Raw genomic sequence first — 26940 nt, 5'->3', positions numbered from 1 at the left:
AAAAAAGATAAAGGAAATTGGCTCTTCCAACTGGCAAAAAGCTTGTTTTGTTCCAACAAAATCGATGCCCTGGTTGTTGCTTTTCGAAGGTGGCTAAACAAGTATGCTGGTGGTCAAGTTGATTGGGGAGCCAAGTTCACTGGAGTCCTTCCCCCTACTCCTCCTAGGGAACAACTAATGGACAGGTAACTAATTGTTGCATGGCATAACTCAAGTTCTATGTTGTATTTAGGATTATATGATGAGGGAAATAATATTGTAACATTGCAAACTTAAATGAAATCCATGGTTGATCGCTAAGTAGGAAAGAGGGAACTAGTATTGTACTAAACTTTGCATTTTCTTTCTTGTCTTCTTGGTGAACAAAAGGAGTTAATAGTACACAAATGTGTTTTACTTGGTTTTCTATTATGATATTTGATTAGTGTAGAGTCAGCGAATTGTAAATTACCAACTACATTATTTGAGAAAATTATTTGTAATTGTTTCAGATACCTGGTCGCATGTGGTGAACTGTCGTAGTTGCAATGTTGCATACAAAGGCCTTAGTTCATTGGAGATCATCTTGCAAATCGTCTCCATTGCCACGATTGGTGTTGTTGTAGCCAAGCAAGGCATGTTGTCATCTATTACAAGAAACACTCTAGTCATTGTTGCAATGTTGTGTTTTGTGGCTTCAAGGTGGCTATCTCACTTTGTCTACAAAAATTTCCATTTCCATGACTACAACCATGCCTTTCGCTAGGACCATACTTCACTTCCATAAACAATGTATACATTGTAAATTCTACATTATGTGTAATTAAAATCATGAGGAAGATCCACTTGTATACAACATTGTGCCTGTCTTTGTCCTTTTGGACTTGAACATATAATAGACTTCGAAGGGCAACATTTTTATTGTCACAGATGATTTTTCTACCCTAAACCATGCATCCTTAGTTGTTTGGATGCCTCTCAGAACACCAAGTTAGCCTAGATGTTGTTTAACAAGGTTGAGAACAAATGGAAGTCAACGACACACAAGTATAAAAAGAAAACAGGAAAAGTGGGAAACTTTTCACCATCATCAAATTTGAACATAACTCTTTATGTACAAATGGGAAATGGGTATGGATATTTATAGACCCAAACTTGAATTTTGAAAGATGTCACATGGTTGTGTCCATCTAGTTAACTTGCTTGCACACGTGTGTTGTAAGCAGACGTGAATCTTCATGCGCACCCTTAAGCCCCACATGCATTTGGCTTGATATAGCTCCTCGCAACAGTAAAGAGATTCTTGCCAAGTTGTTTAGCTTTTACACTAGCTTATTGCTTGCCACATGAAGTATCCCACAACTTGCCTCATACCTTGTCCTTATGCTCATGTTAGGCCTTGCCTTTGAGTGTTGTTTCTACCTAAAGTTTGCAAATGCCACTACTTATCCCATTTGATCATCCTAGCCCTTATAGGTGTTGTGGGTGCCCTTGGTTGGTCAATACTTGGGTGCACCATGAAAATTATCCCCCACCTAATTCGATGTCACCCTTGATACGTCAACATGAAACTAATTGATATGTCGCTAGAATTTCCATAATGTTGACTTGGGCTGTCAAGGTGTCTCACTATCAAGCTACCTCTTCCACTTTACCAAGTATTTGTTGGTCTTGAGATGTCCAATTAGCCCTACAACATGCTTAACCAAGATGGTCTCCACATCCTTTGTCATATGATTGTCACATGCCCATGGGTGTTCTCTCTCACTAGTTGCTTGTGTCTCTTTTGTTGAGAAAATAGGGCTTGACTAGGCTTATATGAAACAAGTGCAACTTACTGTTGGGCTATATATCGAGCTTGTATGATACATTTTAGGTGTGTTTAAGCAAACTAAAAGGCCCCTTATAGCATCGAATCAACCTTTTATATAGGCCTGGTAAATATTATTGTGAGTAGACTTTCACACATGAGATCGCCCACCTAGTATTTGTTTTGTCATCACTTAAGGTTGTAACATTTTTTCACATGGTTGGCTACTTTATGAAGGCAAGCCTGGGCCAATTCATGTTACTCATGTCATCCCTTAACAAACTTGAATGTTGTTGGGTTGCTCCCTGTGTAACCTAATGCCACAACACTAGCTATCAATAGTTATTGGCTAGTGGCGATCTCAAAAATGAACCTTCCCTTGACCATGCTTTGTGGTAGATTATGTGCAAATTATGCAATGTCTTTAGATACTTGGCCTAACTCCTTTGATTAGAACTTACATAGTGCCATAACTACAACTCTAATAGGATTGATGCTCTCAGTTTTCCCATGAGTTTGGGGTGGAAGCTCGTCAACTCTAATAGATATTGACCTCGACTGCCCTTATTACTTATCCATGTGGGAGAAGACAACTTGACAATAGCAACCACTTAGTAATTCTCTGGTGTAAGGATGAAAGTCACATACTTCAAGAACTTGTCCACCACTTGAGTATGCTTTTGTAGCCTTCATCAAACTTGGGCAAACAAGTGATGAAGTTTAAAGATATTGGTTCTTAAGGCCTTTTTGGCACCAGTAATGGCTGCAAGTGCTTCATGGGTGGTTATTTTCCAACCTTGTCCTATTAGCAAATAAGATAAGTATGAACATAAGCTTTGATGTTGCCCTTCAATCGTGACCAATGGTATCGCTTCTCTACAAGGGCTATAATGTAGTGCATGCTTGGGTCACCAACCCACTACGAGTCATGACACTCACATAACACTTTTAGGCACAATTTTTCATATGATGAGATAAAGATATGTTGACCCTTGACATATAGCAGCTTGTCGTTGACCCAACTTTGCGAGTTTTCCATTTAAGAAACTACTCCATAATGTCCTTGCTAATGGTATCCCATTGCAACCCATCGTGGATACGATTTAACAGCCTACATTCAAGCATGGTAATGGTAACCAAATTCACATTTTGGCTTAAAGACATAGTAACTAGTCTAGCCTAACCTAACCTGGCTTATAGTCTAAGATGTAGTTAAATTCAACAATAAAATCTTAACAATATGCTTGTTTTAGGTTGAGCTTGTGCTATGTTTGGAAGTAGCTAGTTGCAACATCATCCATTTTTACTACAAAATAGGACCCCAACAAATAATTCTTCCAAGTTTGTAGGTAGTGGACAACGACAGTCATCTCTTTCTCCTGCATTGTGTACTAACACTCAATTTCATTTAAGTTTCTAATCTCAAAAGCCACTAGATGCTCCTCTTACATCCACACTCCCTCAATGGGAAAATTAGATGTGTAGGTATGCACCTCATATCATTGGTAATGATTAGATAAAAACCAATATAGGCTATATTGTTGCCAAATATAACAAATAAATTTGTAATGTTAGAATTCAAGTAGAGGTAGAGCCAAGCAAGAAAATTGAGGTGATTTGAAAACCAGGAGAAAGTGGAGGGTTGCTACTTGGGGGATAATTGTGATGCCCCACTCCCACTTACGGGTGTCACTCGTGAATAATCATCTGAACTGCTCACATGCCGATCATTTGTGAAGGGCGAACTATGTTTCGACACGAAACGTTTTAGGTGGGAAGTAGGTTTCGTCCTTCTCTTCCCTCATTCTCAGGATCAACTAGCAGACTTGGGCTTTAACCATACCACATTTGGCGAATTATTTCCATTAAGTTTGCCCAATCATCATTTCATTATTTTAATTATTCTTCTTTCCAAGAATTCCACCGGCCTCCATATAATTTAGAATTCCAATCAACCCATTGATTTTTATCAATTTTGAGGAAAAACTCATAAATTTAATTTTTTTTAAATTTCGGCCTTTATCTCAAAAAATGCCCGAAAAATCCCTTTAATTTGAAAATCCATCTGAGGCCCAAAATTAATTTAGAAATTGCCCCAAAATTCCAAAATTTCCAAATTTAAAAAAAAAAAAAATTGGCCTGCTGGCACACCCAGGGCCCCGCGGTATGCTGGCTACATGGGCTGGCCACGGACCACTCACTGGCCGCGTGCCCGCGCCTGCGCTCCTACTGCTTGCTATGGCCCCATGCAGGCCGCCAGTCTTCCACCATTTTACTTTTTTTTTTTTTTTTTCCTTTAGGCTTCCTAGTCCAAATTTTTCAGAAATTAAATATCCAGAATAAGCACCAAAATCTTCAGCTTTTCCTCCATTTTCCAACACCAAAATAAACCTCAAACATACATCCAAAATTTTCCTTTTCTTTTCACAAATGAGGCTTACATAACAAACATCTAAATAAATTACAACACATGAATCAAATACAATAAAATAGACTTCCATAAGTCATACAATGATCTTGAATCTTCATTCTCATGCATCCACATGCTATCTCATCTTTGCCTTGACTTTCCCATGCCTTGACAACCTATATGTGAGGGTAAAAACCTCATGAGCTATTAAGCTCAATAAAGGTGCAATGACAATAAGCATGAACATGAACATAAAATGTAATGTCAATGCATGCAATGAAACATGGTTAGGGCTCCCACATCCTCACAACCACCTTGGTTTGAGGCTTTAATCTACCCTACCCCACCCAATCTCATGGCCATAGGTCCTTGAACACAAACAACATACCAATGCACACATAAAAATTCCTGAACCATACTTATAACCTTGCTAGACACCATCTCATGGGGCTATCCCTTACCTTAGCATTCTTTGAAGCTTTTAAACCCTTCCTAGTTTCATTCCATCCCTTCTACTCAAGAGATCCTTACACACAAAATAAATCCATATTACAAGAGAAGAAATAGAGAGAAAAGATTTAGCCTTTATGTGGCTAAAACACAAAAGATCTTACCTTCTTCTTCATCTTCCTCCTTGGAAGACATTCTTCATTTCACTACTCTTTTTCTCTCTCTCCACAAGATGGGAGACTTCTTCCACTTCTCTCACTAAACTTTGCCAAAAAGATTAGGGTTTCCATATACTAGCACCCAATCCTTCAAGAATAAATCCTAGCCATTGGATTTATTTGGTGAGAATAAATCCTCACCCTCCAAACTAACACAATTCATGGCATTAGGTCTTGCTTAATATCCACCCTTAGATCTCTTTCACTTTCCAAAATAAGATCTTAGCCACACAAGAAAGCACAATCCATGTGCTATTCTCATCTTAAATCCAAGCCTTTGGATTTTTTAAGAACCATCCACCACCCTTGGATTAAGTCTTCCCATCTCATAAATAGATTCTCTTTTCTATTTATTTAATTTGGACTATTTTCAAGCCCATCATATGAGAGGCCACTTGAGAGACATATACCATTTCTTTCCCATTTAATTTAATGGGACCATTTTCCATCATTAATGCTTGACCATTTTCTATTTCTTTTGAATTTTCTTTTAATCCAACACAATTTTTCCTCTCATTAAATGCAAGAATGACCAAATATCATTTCTTTTTTACATTTATTAAATTCTCTTTTATCTTGAACCACACATTGTCATGTATCACTCTAAGACACCATACTTGGCTTCTAAGATTTAATCTAAGCCACCCATATGGCATCACCATATTAATTCACCAAATTAGGAAAAAATCAATTATTTTCTCTCATAATTGAATATTTACTATTTTTTCTATTTTCCATAATTTAATTCCTTTATGGAATTTCACTCCAAATTACTAAAACGCCCCTTGTGAATTATTAATCCCATTTATCTCCACATAAATATAAAAATGGGAAATTAATTCACTTACATAATTAATTCCACCTAGGAATTTTTTTCTATTTACCAAATTACCCTTTATTGGACTTCATTATCCAAATTACCAAAATGCCCCTCTCATAGGGCACCATTTTTCTCAAAGATCCATCACCTTCTCAAGGACATTTTTTTTGGAAGTTTCTCACTTCTCCTTCTCATTCTCTTAACACCAGTAACACTGGGTGTTACAATAACTCACATCGCTGTTGGGGAGAGAGTTTGTATCGCTATCTGGGGGAGAGATTTACAGGCTTGAGTCTCTCGAAGAATTAGCTATAAGCTCGAACAAACAACAAAATGTTGAAGTGGGAGAAAGATGGATGACTTCTTGGGGGAAAACTCTACTATCTAGGAAATATCAACTACAAGGTAATACACGGTCAGAAAGCATGCGAGAATTCCTCTCATGCATGCCTTCCGATACTTAAGTCAAAAAGAGTCATGGTGAAGATGTTGAATAAGTAGGTGAAAGTTGTCCAGAAGACATGATAGTCATTCATTTGGATAAACAAGCAGGTTAATCTTTGTTTGGGTGTGATTATGTGAGAAGATTCAAAGAAGATCTAAAGATCCTTTTAAATAAAGAGTTGGGGGTATTTATACCCCCCTAAATGTCGACAGTGGGACATGTTGCACACATGCGCGAAGGGTGCATGGAGTTGTCCCGAGTTAAGCATATATTAGGCCTAAAAGAAACTGCTCAAAGAAGATCTCCCTTGTTGTCCCCTGGGAGAATGATTTGACTGAGTGAATGTTGTGTGATCCCTGTAATGTGAATGAGACTTCTCTAGGAGAACATCCTTCTCTAAGAGAATGTCTTTCCTTTGGAGAGGGACACTTCCTCCAGGAGAATGACGTCTACCCTAGAGGTTATGTTACAACAATGGCTCCCACACTCTTGTCTTCGACTGCAAGTTAAAAGGAAGAGTAATTGTGAGTGTCGGAGTTATCCTAGAGAAGTGCCTTAATGTTGTTTTCCAAAGTACAATAATTAAAATTTGTAAGGTGGGAATGCTTTGGTCATAGTAGAGCAATACAAACAACCATCAGGTGTGTACTCGTGGGAACAAGATGTGGGTGTTTTCGTTATCTAGGAGAAGCATGTTAAATTCATGCAGGTGGGAGCTTCAAGCTTCACGTTAGAACTTGATGTTGTTTGGGTGAAGTGAGCTTAGTTCACAGGGGAACATATACTTGTTATGGTGGAGTCTTTTGTTTTTCTAGGTGAATTGCACACTTCACGAACAAGTTAGAAGACACGCGAGGATTCTTCACCCATGTATGCCCTTCGATGCTTAAATTAGTATGTGGAGAAAAATGGTTGCCCTGGAGAATTGTAGTGGTTCTATCAAGTGCACAGTAAATAGTAAATGTAGTAAAAGCAACTCATGTTAGTATGCCAAAAGTGGCTCCTTCTTCCTATTGAGGAAAGGGGTATTTATATGTGTTTTTACTATAAATATCAAATATGGACACATGTCACTCAAGCGTGAGCATAGCTATCATGGGTCAAGCTCGGATGGGCTTAAAAGGAATCCATCCAGAGGACTTAGTGGCTTAGGGAGTCCTCTGGAAAAAAGGTTGGTCTTGCGGTGAGCTGCTGAGATAGAGCATTAGCTGCTATGTGATCTGTTCAAGAGGACATCTTCGTGAGGTTTACTCGTTGAGTGACTATCATCCCCTGGGAGGACCTTCCAAGAGGACTTTCATCCTCTGGGAGGTACCCCTTGGGGCTAGCTTTTGCCTTGTTTCATGTTGGGAATTGTTCAAAGGGACTGAGGCTTTGGTTTGCTCACCCGAGGTCCTAGGAGGATTGATGCCTCTTAGTGAAGTCCTCTTGGGAACACCCGAGAGATCCTTCTATATCTCTGGGAGAGATCTCTTGGGAGCATACTACCTAGCTAAGCAAACTGATTCTTCTAGGGAGATCCTTTTCTCCCGGAGGATCATGCTACAACAATTGCTCCCTACTCTTTCATTTGTCTAAAGCTTGAATGGAAGAGTAAATTTTTCCAAATTTTTTTCTTTCATTTTTTTCAAAGTGACAATTGCTCCCTACTCTTTCATTTAACTTTCGACATTTTCTAACGAGTGTCAAGTTAGTGTAATTACCCCGCCTCCTATGTGTTGGTTTTCTTCCTGAAAAGGTGATGTCTAGGAATAGGTTATCTTTTTGCGTGTCAGTTCGGTTCTCGTAAAGGCTTGTGTATAAATGGAGAACCACCCACTGCAAATTCTCAGTTTCACCATTTATCGAGAGCTTCTTGGAAAGAATTAACAACTTGCTCAGGAGATCAACGACAATTTCCTTGCAGAACGATTAAAGTTTCCCTATAGATAGCGATAGTTGCCCCTAGAGATCCTAAAATTGCCCTCAGAGAAACTGACATTTTCTTAGAAAATTTTATTGAACTTCTCAAGTTTGAAAGGTAATCGTCCAAATGGTAAATGATCGCATTTACATTTCTATTAGCTAAAGAGATGGGGAGGAAATTAATCTATATTTAGGATACCACACGATGTTACACCCTAGGGGCATGAAATGGCGGAAATGGGCTTATATTATCCCCTATTCTTACGTGGCTAGGGCTACACACAGGGAGGAGACATGCATGGCTAAGGTTTGAAGTGGGTGGTTGGTCGTTCATGAGGACAATCTAAAGAATGGATTTCGTTTCTCCCTCCATCCCTTTGTCATGGGTCGAAATAGCATGGTTCCTACTCAGCTTCATCCAAATGGATTAGCCCAACCGATAGGGTTTTTTGTCTTGTGTTAGGAGAGAGGTGTAGTCCTCACTTTAGGGTTGTTCAGTTGCTTTTTTCACATGTGGGTTCTTAACGGACATGCATGCTTTTTCATGTTACAAAAGGTACGTGGTAGTGAGAGATTATTTTTGGATTCCCTATCGAAGGTGGAGCAGTTTGAGACTAAGTGGTTTGTTGCTAGGTTGCCACAAGGGGAATGGAGGGCCCTTGTGCTTGGTGCTTGGATGAGAGCAAAGTTGCCAACTCTTTCCTCCTTGAACTCAAAGATCTAAGGGCTTAATGCTAGTCTGAAATGGATCACCTCACTCATGGAGGTCCAATGAGTCTCCCTAACCTCTTTTCTAAGGATCTATTGAGGAGTGCTGGTTGGATTCTCCATCTGGGGGAGTCCTTGAGGCACGTGAGATACTTGCCCCAACCTCTGTTGTCGACAACACCTTGTGAGGATGAAGCCCAAGAGGAGGAGAGAGAGAGACAATCCCCTCACAAGAGCGGGAAACTCTTGAGGGTCTGGCATCTTGTCCTCTAATCTCCTCTATTTTCTGTTTTTTGTTTATTGTATATTCTTTCATATGTTTCGAGAATTCTTTCATTTTTGTAGAGATGAAGCGCTTTATGCAAGTTGTAACTGATCGTCCCGAGCAAGATTATCGACTCAAATATATCACCCCTCAAGTAGAGAATAGTTAATATTTCAAAATCACTTACAAGTTGGATAACCTTCAAGGTAGTTTCAGATTTTTGTATCATTCATAATTCACACAGAGTTTTCTAGTAATGCTACACAACTGTTTTGGACTTATTCCATGTTTTGACATGTGTGTGTGCAAATCCTGTCAGGTACAATATCATGCATAAGGTTGTTGGTATCCCGACCCTTTGATGGTCCTGTACACTTTCTTGCTCGTAATATGCACTCCACCCCCAAACTTGGTCTTTTCATTCAGTCCCTAGGTGCTCTCAATCACTCTTTTCTTTCTTGTTCAAGTTTGGTTGAACTCAGCTAAAAATGGCGTTGTCTTGGTTTGTGAAGACTCTCTTTTATTTTGAATGCTTCGACATGCTAACATCCACTAGACAGTCAAACCCACCAGTTTTCTCAATCCCTAAGAGTTACAAACATCGGCACCATTATTGAGATTTTTTTTTTTTTGGTTGAACGAGTGCATTTTATGCTCCATCTCGTTTTTTTTTTTTTTTTTTTTTGGATATCCTATGTGAAGCCTCCACTCCATTAAGCTTTCTGAATGACCCTTGTAACGAGCTTTCAGTCGATGACTCCCAAGCCAGATGACCACGGGGCACCAGGTTTTAAGATACCTCTACGGGCATAATCACTCAAGTCATTCAGGCTACGAAGAAAGGTATAAGATATATGCAGGCTCAAATTTAATTTGGTGCACGACATAGTGACATAGGGATGAGATCACTAGCCTATGGTCATTGCCTAGCTTCTCTTAGTATGTCTAACACATTCCACACAAATTTTAACATGCACGGAATCAACACATTCCTCAACATTTGCCATCATAGCTCAACCTTCCCCAAACTTTTCTTTTCATAATGTTTGATGATTGAGTTACTCACAAGGTTGGTTTAAGGGCGAAAGTTTAAATGAAAACCTATGCATTTAACCTCCTGACACTTGTGCTCACATTCATCTATCATGGATAATGAATCACAAAACAAAATGAATAGCATCACTCTCTTTACTCATTTAATCAAAATGGTACCAAATAAGCTTCATCATTGATGGCACGTCTACCCAACAACACAAGATAATTTTTTTTTTTTTTAATAAAACCATACGACATATGCAAGCTGCCCATAGTGAACCTCCCCCCAAACTGAAACGTTTCATTGTCCCAATGGAACAAAGAGAAAGAAAAGGAAGGAGTGTACCCGGTCCATAGTGTCAAGGTTGTGATGGTAGATAGATCAACACATGCTCGTTTTGAGGTATTGGAAATTTCGACAATGGCTTTGCCCTTGCAAATAGCTGGTGTAGGACGACTCTTCAATTGCATTATCACTTTTGAAAATGTACCTACAATGCACAAGTTTGAACATGAGAATGCAACAATGAATAAGAATGACATGAAGTAGACAGAGTCACATGGATACCCAAACTCCCCCAAACTTGAACCTCACAATCCCAAACTTAAGGTGCAATGTGCAAGTTAACATTGGCTGGGGTATTTTATCAAACACCAAGTGCATGCTGTTATGATGACCTCAACATTGTTTTTGTGTAAAAATCCTAAAAAATGACACCCTAACCTAACTCAAAGTAAAGAAAAAAAAAAAAATGCAACATGCCAATAAATGAAAAAGATAGGAAATTGGGTTGCCTCCCAATAAGCGCTTGTTTAAAGTCATTAGCTTGACTAAGCCTCCATCTTCAAGGAGGCTTGAATCCTTTTTCCATCAATATTTTGTGGGTGCCATTTAATGAACTTATTCCTTGAATGTTAGCAACCTTTAATCCAATCCCCTTCTTTTGCTCCCTCAACACCCTTACCAACTTTTCCTTTTCATGACTTGGTGGCTTGGCTTTTGAAGAAGAAGAAACATCCAAAGAACACAGTTTGTCTCTTTTTGATGGACAACCTTTTTGCTTCTCTCCCAAAGAGCCCACGACCACAACCTTGTTCTTAGCATCCAAACTTTGTTCCTACTCATCAAAAGAGTTAGCAATGCAATTTTCTTTAAGGTCATCAGGTCTCTCTACTAAATCAACAATGCCATCTCTCATTAAGACTTCTTTTTCGTTGCCATTAGAATGTTTCATAGCCTTAAATACATTAAACGTAACCGTCTCATCATAAATTCTAAGGCTAAGTGTTCCTTGCTAGACATCAATCAAAGCTCTTCCTGTGGCAAGAAAAGGTCTCCCTAAAATTAAGGGCATATCATAATCTTCTTCGATATCCAGAACAAAGAAGTCAACAGGAAAAATAAATTTATCCACTTTTACCAAAACGTTATCCACTACTCCCCTCGGATATTTGATACTTCTATCAGCCAATTGAAGAGAAACAGTAGTGGGTGTTGGTTCTTTTAATCCAAGCTTCCTGAAAATAGAGTAAGGCATTAGATTTATACTAGCACCCAAATCACATAGAGCTCGTTCAAATAATAAACTACCAATAGTACAAGGAATAGTAAAACTCCCTGGATCTTTAAGCTTCGGTGGTAGTTTATTTTTCAATATAGCGCTACTCTCCTCCGTTAGCATAACAGTTTCATGCTCCTCCAACTTCCTCTTATTTGATAAAATTTCCTTCATAAATTTTGCATAGCTAGGCATTTGAGCTAAGGCATCAACAAATGGGATGTTTATGTGAAGCTTCTTGAATACCTCTAGGAACTTCTCAAATTGCTTATCCAGTTTGTATTTGCGCAACCGCTGAGGGAATGGAATTGGAGGAACATATGGCTTAACCGGTGGTGGAATTACCTTCTCTTGTTCAGCTACTACTTCAGGCATTTCAAGTTGATCCGTTGTCTCATGAACAATACCATTTTCTTTTACCACACCTGGCCTTTTAACATGAATTTCTGGTAGTTGCACCCCACTCCTTGTTGTGATTGCATTTACTTGCTCCTTTGGGTTAACTTCTGTATTGCTCTGCCATGTGCCCGGTTGCCTTTCCGTTAAGATTTTTGCTAGTTGCCCAATCTGATTTTCAATATTCTTAATGGCTGTGTCCGTCTGGTCACTTCGTTCTTGAAGCTTTAAAAGTGCTTCCTCCCATCCTTCTTTTTCCTCTTGTGGCCGCCCTTGTTTTGGTGGATTTTGGATGTTCTGAGTATTACCATAAGAAAAATGAGGATGATTCTTCCAACCCAGATTGTATGTTTGTGATAATGGGTTACTCTGTTGCCTTTGAAAATTTTGCTGATGTTGAAAATTCTGTGCATAAGCAGCTTGCTCCGTGAATGGTGGATTTATGAGCAGCGGACATTCAGGCAATAGATGAGTTGCTCCACAAGTTGCACATATGGGAAGTGATCCTTGCACCATATTAACATTCGAAGTATACTTTAAGGCTTCCATCTGCTTTGATAGTGCATCAATCTTGGCTAACATCAATGTGTTAAGATCCACCTCATGCACTCCTGCTACTCTTTTATGCTGAGTTTTTATCTGGCCACATCACCAATTGCTAACTCATTGTCTCGAAAAGGTCATGAAGCTCCCCGGCTGATTTGTTTCGGATTGATCCTCCTATTGTAGAATCAACTGCAGAGCGGCTTGGGAGGAGTAAGTCCAGCATAGAAAATGTGATTTTGAGCTGGTAGTGGAAAACCATGACTAGGACACTTCCTCAATAGCTCCTTGAACCTCTCTCATGCTTCATGAAAATTTTCAGACTCAGCTTGCTGAAAAGTTGAAATCTCATGCTTAAGTTTGGTAATCTTGGCCGGTGGGAAGTATTTGAGTGTGAACTTCTGTACCAAATCTGTCCATGTAGTAATACTACCCGGTGGTAATGAGTCTAACCACTCTCGAGCCCTATCCTTCAGAGTGTGAGGGAAAAGGCGCATCTTGAGTGCCTCTTCATTAATTCCTTGATACTTGAAATTTCCACAATATTCCAGAAACCGAGACAAGTGATAGTGTGGATTTTCCTCGCTCATTCCATAAAATGGTATGTTGTTGGCAAAGAGATTGATCACATCCGGCCTCAACTGAAAGTTCTCATGCCCGTAGAGAGGATAAATTATACTTGATCGATTCTCAATTAGAGGGGGAATCATGAAATCTCCCATCAGAATGTCTCTTTCATTAACTTCAACGGGCTGTGCCATTGGAACAAGTTGGTTTACGTTGTCACCCATGTTACTCAGTTGTTCTTCCCTCCTTGCTCTTTGTTCACGACGCCTTTGATGGAACGTTCTTTCTATCTCAGGATCAAACTCACAAATATCCGAACGTTCTAAACGGCTCATGCACTATCTCAATCCCTGCACACACACACAAATTGAAATAGCTTAGCCCAGAAAATAATGAAAACAAAATATAACAGTTAAAGCTAATATCAATCAAAGAAATAATCAAAAGAGTTAGTCCCCGGCAACGGCGCCAAAAACTTGTCCGGCTAAATTCTATCCCGCAAGTGGACGGATCGTGACAAGTAATATAGTGATGAATAGAGTGTCGTACCCACGAGGACTAACTTTTGACGTTTACTCTAACTGATTTAACCTTAACCTAACACACACATTAACGAAGAATTCAATTGTAATGAAAACTAATTTATGAATAAAAGATGCAAACAAAATAATTCCTTTGATTTAAAACTCACAAGACTAAGGCACTAGGGTTTGTGAATCCACCGTCGACCTTTATGATTCAATTATTCATTACTCGGGTGTTGCTATTCCTTATCTTAGGTTGAAAATCGATAATCCAATTACAACCAAAAGCCTCTCTCGGTGGTCATTTAGTTCTATGTATATATATGAGATTAACTATCTCTAGTCAACCTTCGAACATATAAACATGCATTCAATCACGGAGATCATCACACAATGATTTCATAAGGCATAACGGTATCTCTACCTATTATCGGACCCTACGTTGTTTGCTACCATATCTAATCCGTATTGAATCTCTCGAAAGCAATACAAATCACAAATAAGTTTCAATGGTGATCAAGCATCAAAACAACATTATAAACATAACAAACAATCAACTCGGATAGATAAGAAAATAGCAAACCAAATAACTTTAAATCAAACCATTAGAAGTCGAGGTTTCATCATTCACCCTAGCTATAAACACTTAGCTATGCATGCTCTCAATCAAAAGAAAAGGAAAAGAGTTGGAATCCATAGCAAAGAGTTGAGAAAGAAAAGAAAAATACAACCCAAGAGTAGTCTTCAATCTTCCGTCCGCTTCTTTCTCTCCCCCAAAAAATATCCCAAATCTTCTAAGAATAAGTCTTTATATAGTCCTCTTTAGGTTATCAAAGTCCTGCACCTTAAAGGAGTCTATTTCTCTTTTATTTGGATTGAAACGGACTTAAAACGGCCTTTTCCCGAAGCTTTGAACCCTACCGCGGTATGCTTGTTGCTGCAGACCCGTGAGCTCTAGAAACTAATTCCTAAAGCGGTCCTACAGTGGTATGCATTCCGTTGTAGGACCGTGAGCTCCAGAAAGCAATTCCTAAAGCGGTCCTACAGCGGTATGCATTCCGCTGTAGGACCGTGAGCTCCAGAAACTAAACCTTATAGCGGTCCTACAGCGGTATGCATTCCGCTGTAAAACCGCTAGCCTTCTTCTTTAGCCTCTTATTTTATCATTTTCAACTTCTTGCTCTCGATACTTTTTTGATTTCTTTTAATTTGATACCCGACCATGCCTCCAAGCTTTATTTCACTTCCATAATGCACCAAAATCACTCTTTTTGTTTCATGTCCGCTTTAACACATGCTCCACATCTACATAACCATATATAGAACCAAATCAAGTAAAAATCATGCTCATTGAATGTATAAATGCTAAGTTTATAGACCAAAATAAGTGTATAAAAGACACTTATCAGGAATGCCCCACTTTTCCAAATACATAATGATGCAAAATATAAGCTAACATCGCCGTGGGCGTTATGGAAACCCTTACCAACGGAAGCGTTGGATCGAACCTGAAAGTTTAATCAAAGCTAAATAAATGGGGTTTCCACTATAGTTCCTTTACAAGTATGAGAAATGCTCACGACCTCCAATTTTCCAAAAGACAATACATCACTGAAGGTACAATTGCAGGACACCCACACACACACTTCTTACAACCTTGAGTATCCTAGCTGCTATTCACAATGCATCATTCGAAAACTTCCAAAATCCAACAAACAACTTTTACCATGTTCAATACATAGTAACCCCGACTTACACCCTCAACAACATATAAGGTGAATCCAAGCCTTACATAACCCCTGTTTACATAAGTCTCAAATAAATTCAAAGGTTACATAAGATCCATAGCACATGAATAACATGAAGTTAAACTAAACATCAGCCTCTTCGTAGCCTTTTCTCCTACTTGTCTTCGGGGTACTTGGCATGCTAATATACCTAGGACGTTGAATGTCCAAGGGATATGAAACACCCAACTTAGATAATGATATCTAAGTGAGTGACTCAGAAAATGAGAGTACATGCGTGCAAATGCAATAATGCCATTATGAAATCCACCCCTGTGGTAGAAATGCCAAGGTGTTGCAATCACCTCCCGCGGTCATCATAGTCACCCCTAGCTCACCGTAAGAGCACGAGTTCTTCCATGATGGCCCAACAACTAGCCACAGTCACCAACACAAACATGATATATGACAAAGCAGAAGGAATATGCATAGCCAAGGGAAAAATATGACATGTAAGGCACAAAGGCATGATATGCAAGCAACATCCAGACACAAGTGAAGCAACAAATGCTCAAAAATGTCACAAAACATCCAGGAATCACTCACCTTGATCGATTACCTTAGGAAGCACGATTTACAATGAGCAAAATGGGTTTTCTCGCAGTTTTTCTTACTGCTTGGCACGAACTTCGGGAAAGACCCAAAAATTCTGTCAAGGCTTATTCTCCCTCGACTTTCTCCCTTCTTTTCGATAGCATTTCCTCCCTCAAACTCTCTTCCTTTTCCTCCTTACTTGGTGCTCAAAATGAATAACCCCAAAGCTCTTATTTATAAGAAACTTCGGCAAACCAAATCACGCCACGTGTCGCATCATCATTCCATCCATGAGCATCCAATTAAAATATGTCATGTGTCCCTAGGGATTTGTGCCTCCACATGTTTAATTAGATTTTCAAGATTCCCCATCATTACATCCCACATGGTAAATTACATTTTCTACATTTCTCATCATTACAACTACATCCCACACAGTTAATTACATTTTCCACATTTCTCATCATTACACTTTAAATCCTATCTTCAAGTGGCCAATGAATGCTTACCACATGTCCTTAGGGATAAGGTTTGGAGACTTTTACAAACTTGGAAGCTAAGTAAGTTTTTCCTTAGCCAATCATGCAATGCCACCTCAAATGGTCATTACGAGCCATCATGTGACCTTATCTTATCTTCCAGGTGGCCAATGGTTGATTGTCATGTGTCATTGAAGATAAGGTTTCATCATTTCTCCCATGTGCATCCAACCCAAATGCACCACTCGTCTCTTAATTGAATTTAATAGAGTTTGGAATCCAAAACTCCATTTGATTTGAATTTGAAATCCATAATACCTTGAAGAGATATTTTTAAGGTTTCAAGAATTACACCTTAGCCCAAACTTTTCAGATAATTTGCACTTAGACCCTTGTAACTTGGTCCCTGTGCCATTTTTAATTGCACTTTTTGGTCCCTGAAAAATGAATAAATTACACTTAGCACCTCAAGATTTTAGGTAAATTACACTTTTACCCAAACTTCAATATTTACGATTTTGCCACTGGTTCAGAAACTAAACCTTTGTCTCAAGGTTTCTATAATCCCTTGAAATGACCTATTTTCCCAAGTATTAGAACCTAATAACCTCAAGTATCACATCATATTTGAGTTGAAAATCTGGGATGTTACACAAGTGATGCACAAAAGGGCTACTCAAGATGAAGCGACGACGTCTTAGATATTGCCTCAATCACCTTGAGGTAGAGGAAGCTCAAGGGGAAACTGTAATACCCAGGAAATCCTTAAGGGTATAAATGGTATTTTAATGAAGGCGTAAGTGAAATTTTCAAAAGAATGAGGTCGTAAGGTACACTATAGCAGTTTTAAGCGACCAAATCGACCGAAGGGAGTAACCCGGACCCTAGATAGCTAAGAAAAATGGAATGGTACCAATGGATGATTCGAGGCATGATTTTAGGTGTCAAAAGAAATTGGATCGGAAACAGTTTTTGGTACAGCTGTCGATCGGGCTGAGAAAATCAAATCGACGTAGGGAATATCCAGAAAATCAACGGAGTGTCTTGAGGACTTAGATTTTATATACAAAACAACCCTTGAGCGATTTCGGGTTGAAACGAAAGGACATAGGGTCAAAACACTCAACCAGGTCAAAGTGTAATTTTCTAATTTTGCCCGAGGGAGGTCAAAAGGATAATTTTTCGAGAATTTCAAGGATGTAACGAAGAGTAAAAAACTTGTGGGTCTTAATGGTATTGTTAGAAAGATCAGGGGCTCAAGGAAAATGGCAAAAATTGAGATTGAAAGAAATCAGGGGGCAAAGTGCAATAAAACAAACCTTAGCAGTGTGAACACACAAGGAATTCGGCCGCCACAATCCACCGCACGTGGCCTCCGTTTCCGGAGATGGGACAGCCGAGGGAGGCTCGGGGGAGGTGGTATACGGCGCAAGGAGGCTTGGGGGCCAAGCCTTGGCCTCTGATTGGATGTAAAATAACCGGAAATCACCTATAAATAGCTAGGTTTTTGGCAAACATTTTACACTCATATTGCTCACGATTGAGGGTGAATTGAAGAGAGTGGATAGAGGGATTTTGATCCTTGCATAAAGGGGAGAAAATCTAGAGCATTTGGTGCGGTTTGGTGTTCCTTTGAAGCTGGTTCAAGGCTCGCCAGAAAACTCGAGGTGGACCGCCTAGGTCCGCCTGCAACTGGCCTTTTGGAGGCTTTTCATCACCTTTCGGCTGGAAACCAGTGCCATTAGGATCGACTAGTCTAAGCTTCAAGGGGGTACCCTCAGATCCGCCATTGGAGGAGTCGTCGTCGGTCGGAAGCGAGGAAGAAGGTGGAGCGTGAGGGCGCATGACACAAGGGCAATTTTGGTATTTTACTTCTGTATTTTTCTAAATTTATTTTAGGATTTATCAAGTTGAAAACTTTGGGAAAAAGTTTGAGAAGATAATTATTTTGAAATTATCGAGGTGAAAATTAGAAGAAAATAGAGGAAATTATGGAAAAATTAAGAAAAAATAGATTTTGATGCTCTTTAATTAAATATGATGTTTAGGGAGTATCGTGGCTTGAGGTTGAGAATAAGTTCTGGTGTTTGTGATTTGGCACGCAAATCGAGGTAGTGCACAATGATCGAGGCAATTCGAATACATTCGAGGTGAGTGTTCACCCCCCAAACTTGATTTATTGTGGGTGTTTCTACCCTAAAAACTTGGTATTGGTGTTACCTAAAAGTGTGGTGATCTTATGCAAAATGGTTTTCTGCATGCAAATGGTAACTTGTGACAGTTGGTTTCATGAGGGAGGTTCGTCCCTAAATGTTTTGTACTTGTGCATTGTATTTTATAAAATGTTGTTTATATGATGCATTAAATATTAAAATGCGGCATTGTCATGCGTTTTGTGATTGTTCATATGGAATGTCAGCCTAAAATGTTGTCTGGATAGAGTAGCCATAATTCTCTAAATGTGTGACGGAATAATATGGGTATCTTATAGTGGTGTGCATGTCAGGATAACCGCCTTGGTTTTCGTGCCGGGCCGTTTGGTCAGGGAAATTGCACTAGAATGACTAGGTGGTCCATATGGGATTTGAGTAGGGATTGGGTAGTATTTCCTGGATGCTTTAGAGTGGGAACGTAATCTTCGACGTAAATGTGGTGAGCCGGGTTCCTGCGTTGATGTGATCCTCCTGGGCCGAGAGTTGGTAACAATTGTTCTGGAGATGTTGGGAGATGCATTGATCTTGCCCCTCTTAAGCAAGAATCGCGTCGTGTCAGTGTGGTGGCATGGCCTTTAGAGAGATTGCTCTTTTCCCGTGGTAAGGTTAAGCACTATGTGGGATTCTCTTGGGCTAGGGCTTGTTTGTTTGTGTTGGTTTATTTCATGTCTCGTATTCATTCATGAAAACGTGTTTTGAACTCTCACTTAGATGATTCATCATCTAATACAGATTATGTCCCTGGAATATTCAAACGTTCCAGGTGAAGGCAGCGGTGTGAAAGGAAAAGGGATTGCTGAGGAGTGACAGCGATTAGTCGATAGTTTATAATATGTCATTTTGAATTATGTTGTTTTTTTATGACATCATGTAAAACGTTGATTTGACTTTATGTTATGAATAAAGTGGTTCTGGTTATGTTCTATTCAAATTTCGATCTAGCTTCCGCTTTTGAGATGATTTACCTATCTTAGTTTATTAACGATTCTAAGTTGATATACTGAGAAGGTGTAACGGGATCTTCAAGGAACGGATTTTATGTTGAGTTTTCGTTGTTTAGAAAAAATATATATATATATCCCGGAATCTACGTTACCTAACGCCTGAGGGGTGTTACAGAAACGGAGGTCCCCTTGAGAGGAAGAAAAAAGGGAAGACAAGCTGAGAGAGGCCCATCTTACCTTCTCTTGTGGCCATTCCAATTGTGCTAACATCTCCCCAGTTTACTTCCTTCTACTGTCTCCTCCTACTGAACCAATATGAGGCCTCTTCATCATGCTCAAAGAAGGGATTACATCTCATCTTGAAGTAGAAGCTTTAGACGCCCACCACAGGAGAGGTCGGGCACGATGCAATCAACTAATCGCCAACCCAGAGTGTTATGATTAAAGGGTCTTAGACACAGAGTAGAGCTATCGATGTCCTCTAGTTTTTCCTGAGGTACCCTTAGTTCATGAAGGCACGTAATTGCTCGAGGGTCCCCTGTTGAGGGGCTAAAACTTTTGAACCTTTCCCAGGGTGCTTCACATTGACACCGTAAATGAGCTTGGGATAGGAGCTAAGTTGATATACTCAACCATCTTACCTCGAGACAAGAAATGGTATTTCGGGAATCCTGTAGATAACATGGATATTCTCTAACGTCAACTAATTCAAGTAAGTACCTCGCCCATCAACATTTCCTTTAGAGTCTAATTGAAATCCTAACCTTTTTCATGTTTGTTTCCTGTGTTTGATAGGGTTGCCAATGCCCAAAATTGTGCCTGACTAGCTCACACACTTGTTGACACGGAGAGGTACAGAGAGGAGATCTTCCATTTGTGAGAAGACAACCAACAGTTTAGTGGCCAGGCTTGAAGCCTCGAGTTAGAGGTGGCTGACTTGAAGGATCAAATGGAAATTTTAACAATTAAGAATAATTCAGTGGAGGATGAACATCAGCATATGAGGTAGGTATTGGAGGCATGATAAAAGGAGTTTGAAGAAAACCAAGTGTCAATTGTTACATTGCGCGAAGACCACAATTAAGTGGTTAAGGAGCTAATAAACATTCAAACCCATGGGGAAGAAGTACGATGGCAATGGAGCATGAGCGAGACAATAAGTAGGTGGATTTTGAGGTTGTGTGCTTGAGGGCTATTAGGGACTATAGGCTCTCTAAGGATTGCTTTGAATGTAAGGAAGCCTATGAGAGTGGCTTCATTAAATTCTAGATTTACTTGTGTCGTAGCTTCAAAAATATTTTCTTGAGATAGTATACTCCTTCGAGGTAACTTCTTTTGACATTTTAGATTGGTGTCAATACGACCTTAACCCTCAAGATCCTGAAGAGTACTTCCACTCGACATTGGTGGACAACATGGCTAACCTTTCCAGGCCACGGAGTCCATATATGTCCAAGAGAGGTGACCTTTCGGATATCATCAAGGTGCTTTAGGAGATGGAAGACGGAATGCTAGAACAACTGGACAGAGGCCTTGGAGACATCTAGCTTAGGGTTCCAAGTACGTCTCTCGTAGAACTCGATGTCCTGCCTCAGTCATCGGTAGAATAGATTTTCCTTTTGCAATTTTCTTTAATTATTTCTTTGGATGTACTTTCATTTCAAATGTACTTGGGCGTGATCATTTTAACGAAGTGAAAGGATTTTAGTAACCTCTCTTCGTTAATCATGTCTCCTATTTTTTTGTAATGTGCATTGTTGTTCCATATGTGTTATGTCGAGCGCTTATGAATAAGTGTGAATACATACACTAGGTAGAAAAATAAGTAGGTTAAGTAATGATAACTGATAATCCTCTTGCGCTTTTCCTTAGATCTGTCATACATATTAGTTAAGAGATTAAATATGGAAAGATAAGATTGTTTGGTGTCATACCTCGACTTACACAAGTGTATTCCTCTGTTGCTTAGCTGAAACTTTTTCTTGTCAAGTTGATTAGTGTCTAGCTCCCCAGTTGTAGAGTGGGAGAGTACCACTCTACAACTGGACAATAAGGAAAAGCGAAAAAAACCCCTATGGCATCGTTTTATTTTATTGCATATGGATGTGTTATATCTAGTCTTGCAAGGATCATTTTCATTTTTGCTTTGCTCTACTTTGATGTATGTTTTTTTGGTTTTGAAAATGTTTTAAAACCTATAAATGCAAGGCATCGCATTAGACAACTAGCTCCGACCTTCCCGAAAGGTATATCGAAAAAACCCCCTATGGCATCGTTTTATTTTATTGCATATGGATGTGTTATATCTAGTCTTGCAAGGATCATTTTCATTTTTGCTTTGCTCTACTTTGATGTATGTTTTTTTGGTTTTGAAAATGTTTTAAAACCTATAAATGCTTGCATAGATCCACTCGTGTTTGGCTTTTGGCCTCGGGCCCTCCTGTTCCCTTTCAGGAATAACCAACGAAAACACATGGACGAGAACAAGGTTGAAGTTTGTTGGCAGTGTACGAGAGGAACCAAGGATAGCACAAATAACCAAAGACATGTAGCTTTAGATAATTCGAGGATGTTTGGACGAGAACTTGAAAGGGAGAGCGGTTATGAAGAACTAGAGTAGGGAGGTGATTAATGAGATATGTAGCAGTTTGAAATGCAACAGACCAGTGAGTGAGAGGGATAGAAGCATGATGAAGTAAGGTCAACCTAGTTTTGACAATGTGACGATGCCGTCGTTCAATTGTACCAACTAACTTAGGTGTGTGAGGAGGGGATTTTAAGTGTTGAATGCCATGTTGTGTAAGGGTTGATGTGAGACCCTAATATTTCCCGCCTCCATCTGAATAGACAATAGTGATGTTATAGTCAGGAAAATTTTCAACTACTATTTTGAACCTTTCAAATATGAAGGTAACCTCAGATTTATGTTTCATTAGATAAAGCTAATAATACTTGGTGAAATAATCCACAAACACAACATAATAACGAAAGTGATTGAAATATTCAACTAGTGTAGGACCCCAAACATCAGTATATATAACTTGTAAAGGTCTGTCACAGGAGATTGATGAAATTCCAAATGAAAGTTTGTGACTCTTACTGCAAAGACAAGAATTGCACGGACTAAGACTGGACACTGAACAAGATAAAAATGCATTAGAGACCAGAGTTGTCAAAGTTCTAAGAGAGTGATGGCCAACACGGAGATGCCACTAATTCATAGATGACTTTAGCGTGGTGTGGAATGCATAGACACCTTTATTGTTACTGAAAAAAGAAGATGATGGCCACTCATATGAATGCCCCTTATTTGGTCCTCGAGCAATTGACACCCCTGTTTTCAAATCCTTCACAATAAAGTAATCAGGAAATAACTCAATGGAGGTGTTATTTTCATGATAGAATTGGGAAACATATAAAAGAAAATTTGGTAATTTTAGGTGCACATAAAATATTGTCAAGTCAAAGAGTGGATTTAGGGGTGACAAGATTAATAAAGTCAATATGAGTTACAGGACTACCATCACTGATGTTGATATCATCATTACCACCATATTTTGAGTGTATGGACATATTCTGAGAGTCCAAGGTGATATGGTGAGATGCGCCAGAGTCAACCTTCAAGTTGTGATTGTTGTTACTTCCAAGATTATTCTGTGTATAGTTGGCTTGTGGTGTTGTGAATGGATGTGGGTGAGATCTGCAAGTTTTAGCGCCATGCCCCAGTTTGTCACACAATTGACACACAATACATGACTAATTGTTGTTACTTCCAAACCAATGATTGTGGTGTTGCCAATGTTGATTGTTGGATGATTGAGTGCCCAGATTAGAAAAATAACCCTTATTGTGGTAAGGTACGTTATTGACATTCCCTTGATTTGGAGGTATTTTCCATATTGAGAATGCATACCGTTGTTGTTATGCCCATGGAACTGCTTGCCTCTGTTGTTGTTGCTACATTGATTGAACTGAGAAGTGATAGGCAGCTTTTCTTATATGCTGGCAGTGCACTTTAATACTGATTCATGATCAGGCAATTTGTCATGTAGCTCTTTGAAGGAAATGAGAGAGTCATGTGCTCGGATTGCTGCAATGATCTCCATAAACTCAAAACCAAGACGTCTCAGTGTGGTATGAATGAGTTCATCCTCAATCATTGGTGAGCCCGCTAAAGCGAGTGTTTTGGAGATGTTTTTCACAATTTGCGTATAATCAAGATTCTTAGTTGTTCTGTTTGTAAGGATCTCTTGAAGTCCCATAATCCGAGTATGAGACTTACTCGCATAAGTCTGCTCGAGGCGACTCCATGCATCAATTGCTAATCCTATAGACGTAATGAGAGGCATTATAGAATCAAACACAAATGCCAAAATGGCATGAAAGAGAAGACTATCATGTCGTCTCCATAACCAGTACACAGGATTTGGTGAGGTTGTATGACTATCTGGGTTTGCAATAGTGGATGGAGGACACAGATATCTACCATCAATGTAGCCCTCAAGATCATGGCCAAACAACAGAGATTGAAAGTGTACTCTCCAAGAGGGGTAGTTAAGTTTGGTGAGTTTTAAGAGGACGTTGAGTGGCTGCGTTGATTGCTATGATTTGATTCGGTGGGTTCTAGGCAATATATGAAGTAATAGCATTGGGGGTTGAATTAGCAGCGGAGGATGTGGTTTCGACCATGGCAAAAGATTGTGAGACGTGGTATAACACATGAGGGCTCTAATACCATAAAAGATTTGATGACTTGAATAAGAAATGTTGCAGTTTATTGATTGAGCTTAAACATATATATACATGATATAGAGATAACAAAGCCTTGAAAGTAGGAAACACACAATATCTAAAAGTTAGAGATAACAAGAATTTGAAAGTAGGAAACTAACACTATATCTATAAGAACAAAAACATTATCTAAAAGATAGATATTCAAAATAAATTTAGATAACTTTAGATGAAGAACCCGTTGAGGAATTTGGTTAATGAGTTGGAGAGATCTGTGTTTATAGGAAGCATGAAACTGATATGGGTATCAGATCTGAAGCGGATTTGGATCAGGGAGAATTTTCTTTATTTAATTTAGGTTATTGGATGCTTTGAATTTAATTATTACTAGAGAATTTATTAAGCTAGGATTCAATGTAATTTTGGATTATGTGATTGATTGTTAATTAAATGGTGAGTTTATATTGTTGAACTTAATGTTTCAAAAATTTTGCCATTTTTTTGAATGATTTGTGATTTATGCATGAACTTAGAAAGCATTGTATAAATTACACTAAGGACAATGGAAACCATGCCTTAAGACTATGAAATGGAGAAATAATTAGCATTACATGTAATTGAGGAAAAGAAAAGAGTTAGGAGCTCCCCCTTCTTAAATTAGAGACTGCCAAAAAGCTTAATGCTTTTTTACCAGTTTAAAATTACATAAGAGATATAATTAATTAAATAAAGGAGGGTAGGAATAACTTGACTCAAGAGAACTGGTTAAATAGTTTAGGGAAATGGAAATCCATCATCTCCTATAATAATAACTATTAATAGACCTTGTCTTACTGATCTTGAATTGAATTAATTGATCAATTGCGTAACTTAATTAAATGAAATCTAGACCCTAGTAAGACCTATAGTTTCACCTTTAGAAATTCATTTAATAAGTAGTTTAATTCACTTAGTTAATTTATTAAATCAACTTAATTTAAATTAAAATTGTCTTGGTAGTGTAAAATAGTTCTCATAGGAACGATGCTCTACTCATAATCTTATATTGCATAATCAATTAGGTTCACTTGTCCAAAAATAATGAAAAATTCACATATCAATATTGCACTTTAGACCAGAATTGGTGACTTGAAAGCCGAAAGAATTGGTAATTCATCCCTCCTTGACACGGCTAATTCATATGAAGAATCCAAAATATAAGGCAAAAATAATAAAAAAAAAAAATAAAAGAAGAGAAAAATTAGGTAGCAACTCATCTACACGTTTAGTTTAAATTGATTCAGCATACGTCATGGTTTTGGGTTTAGATTAAATTGATTTGTACAATCTGCACGGTCTGCCAGTAGCAAGCACACATTCCAAAAATTAACTTGCCCCCAAAACACTTTGCACATAAACAATTTCAGGAGCAGCTTACAACAGTAGTAAGAAAACAGGAATTTTCCCACCAAGAAACTACTCCGTTGATTCTACTAATATAAGAAAGGAACCTTCCTTTAAGATGTCTGTCTGGCTGTTGTTGACTTGAGATTAATCCTTGTTCCGAGACGAGCGATCCTTCCTGTGACCACCGAGAATTCGAGAAATCTGCAGACCTCTGCTGAATGCTTGATTGAACAGCATACGAGTCTGGAATTCGGACACAAAGGGAAACCAAGCAAGAAATGCCACTGGGGTGAACAGAAGCAAGCCCATCACAATTTCATAGCCACGAGCGAGTGTTCGAACTGATGCCCAGAACCCAGCGTGTTGAACCAGAGGCTTGCAAGCTTGAGCAATCTGGAAGCAAGTGATGATAGAAAAAGCATGTGTTATTTGTAGACATGTAATTGTATAGATTCAGCACTAGAACAGCAAATGTTTCAACACGGGATGCTCCTAATGCATGAAACTGCCCCCACTTTGAGGAGGTCATTTTTTATGCAGCCCTACTACTATTGCTTTGCAAATAGGTTATTTTTACAACTAGAACCAATGACCTATCAGTCACAAACATAGAAACCTTACCATTGAAGGTTACCCGCCACAACAAAGAGTACAATGCTATGTTCATCAAAAGCATGTTCATCAAAAGGTTTAGAAATGGCCATATATATAGTTTCCCAATTGAAAGGCTTATGCTTTTATAAATGGTTATACTTTATGACAGTTTTATAAATCTTCTTCTTCTTCTTCTTCTTCTTCTTCTTCTTATTATTATTGTTGTTGTTGTTGTTGTTATTGTTATTATTATTGTTATTCATAAGTGGCAGCCTTTTTAGGTTACTGCCACATAAGACTGAATCCTCCTCCAAGGAGCAGCTTGCACCAAGATGCAATAAACTGTCACTTCTTGCCAGTGTGAAAGAAGATACAGAAGGCAAACCCAGGAAGATTTCTTCATATTGGTTTCTCATGAATGGCATCATATGAATTAGCACTTTAATCAATCATTAACTTCCAAGCAAGGCAATCTAGGAATATGCCAACGCCAGACAACTAATCCATTTTGTTGATCTCCGATGTAGTGCATACCAACTCTTGTATTAGCAAAACCATGTCAAAGTTTTTTAACAGCAGCATGGAGGGCTAACCACACCCTAGGTATATGACAATGATGATAATCATAATAAAAAGGA

The 26940-nt window shown here is 38.8% G+C and overlaps 2 protein-coding genes and 1 non-coding gene across 4 annotated transcripts in view; 2 read left to right on the top strand and 1 right to left on the bottom strand.

Annotated features, from left to right (window-relative positions):
• LOC127804167 (protochlorophyllide-dependent translocon component 52, chloroplastic-like) lies at positions 1-26933 on the top strand (the record flags this gene model as incomplete). Its single annotated transcript, XM_052340964.1, is given in 2 exon segments — positions 1-185; positions 26584-26933. Coding segments are annotated over 2 exon segments (336 nt in total), but the record flags the coding sequence as incomplete, so codon positions are not given.
• On the top strand, positions 12799-12905 carry LOC127793615 (small nucleolar RNA R71). The gene has a single exon (XR_008021456.1). It is a non-coding gene; the product is annotated as a small nucleolar RNA R71 (small nucleolar RNA).
• The window catches only part of LOC127804145 (callose synthase 3-like), a 97217-nt gene continuing 95822 nt past the window's right edge, over positions 25546-26940 (bottom strand). For both annotated transcript variants that reach the window (XM_052340932.1, XM_052340940.1), the window contains exon 43: positions 25546-26101. In XM_052340932.1, coding sequence (XP_052196892.1) covers positions 25853-26101 — 249 coding nt within the window. In that variant the 3' untranslated portion in view covers positions 25546-25852. The remainder of the gene's footprint in view (positions 26102-26940) is intronic.

The sequence above is a fragment of the Diospyros lotus genome, chromosome 1 (genome assembly GCF_014633365.1).
Source record: "Diospyros lotus cultivar Yz01 chromosome 1, ASM1463336v1, whole genome shotgun sequence".
Classification (NCBI taxonomy): domain Eukaryota; kingdom Viridiplantae; phylum Streptophyta; class Magnoliopsida; order Ericales; family Ebenaceae; genus Diospyros; species Diospyros lotus.
This window is presented reverse-complemented; position numbering and strand designations above follow the sequence as displayed.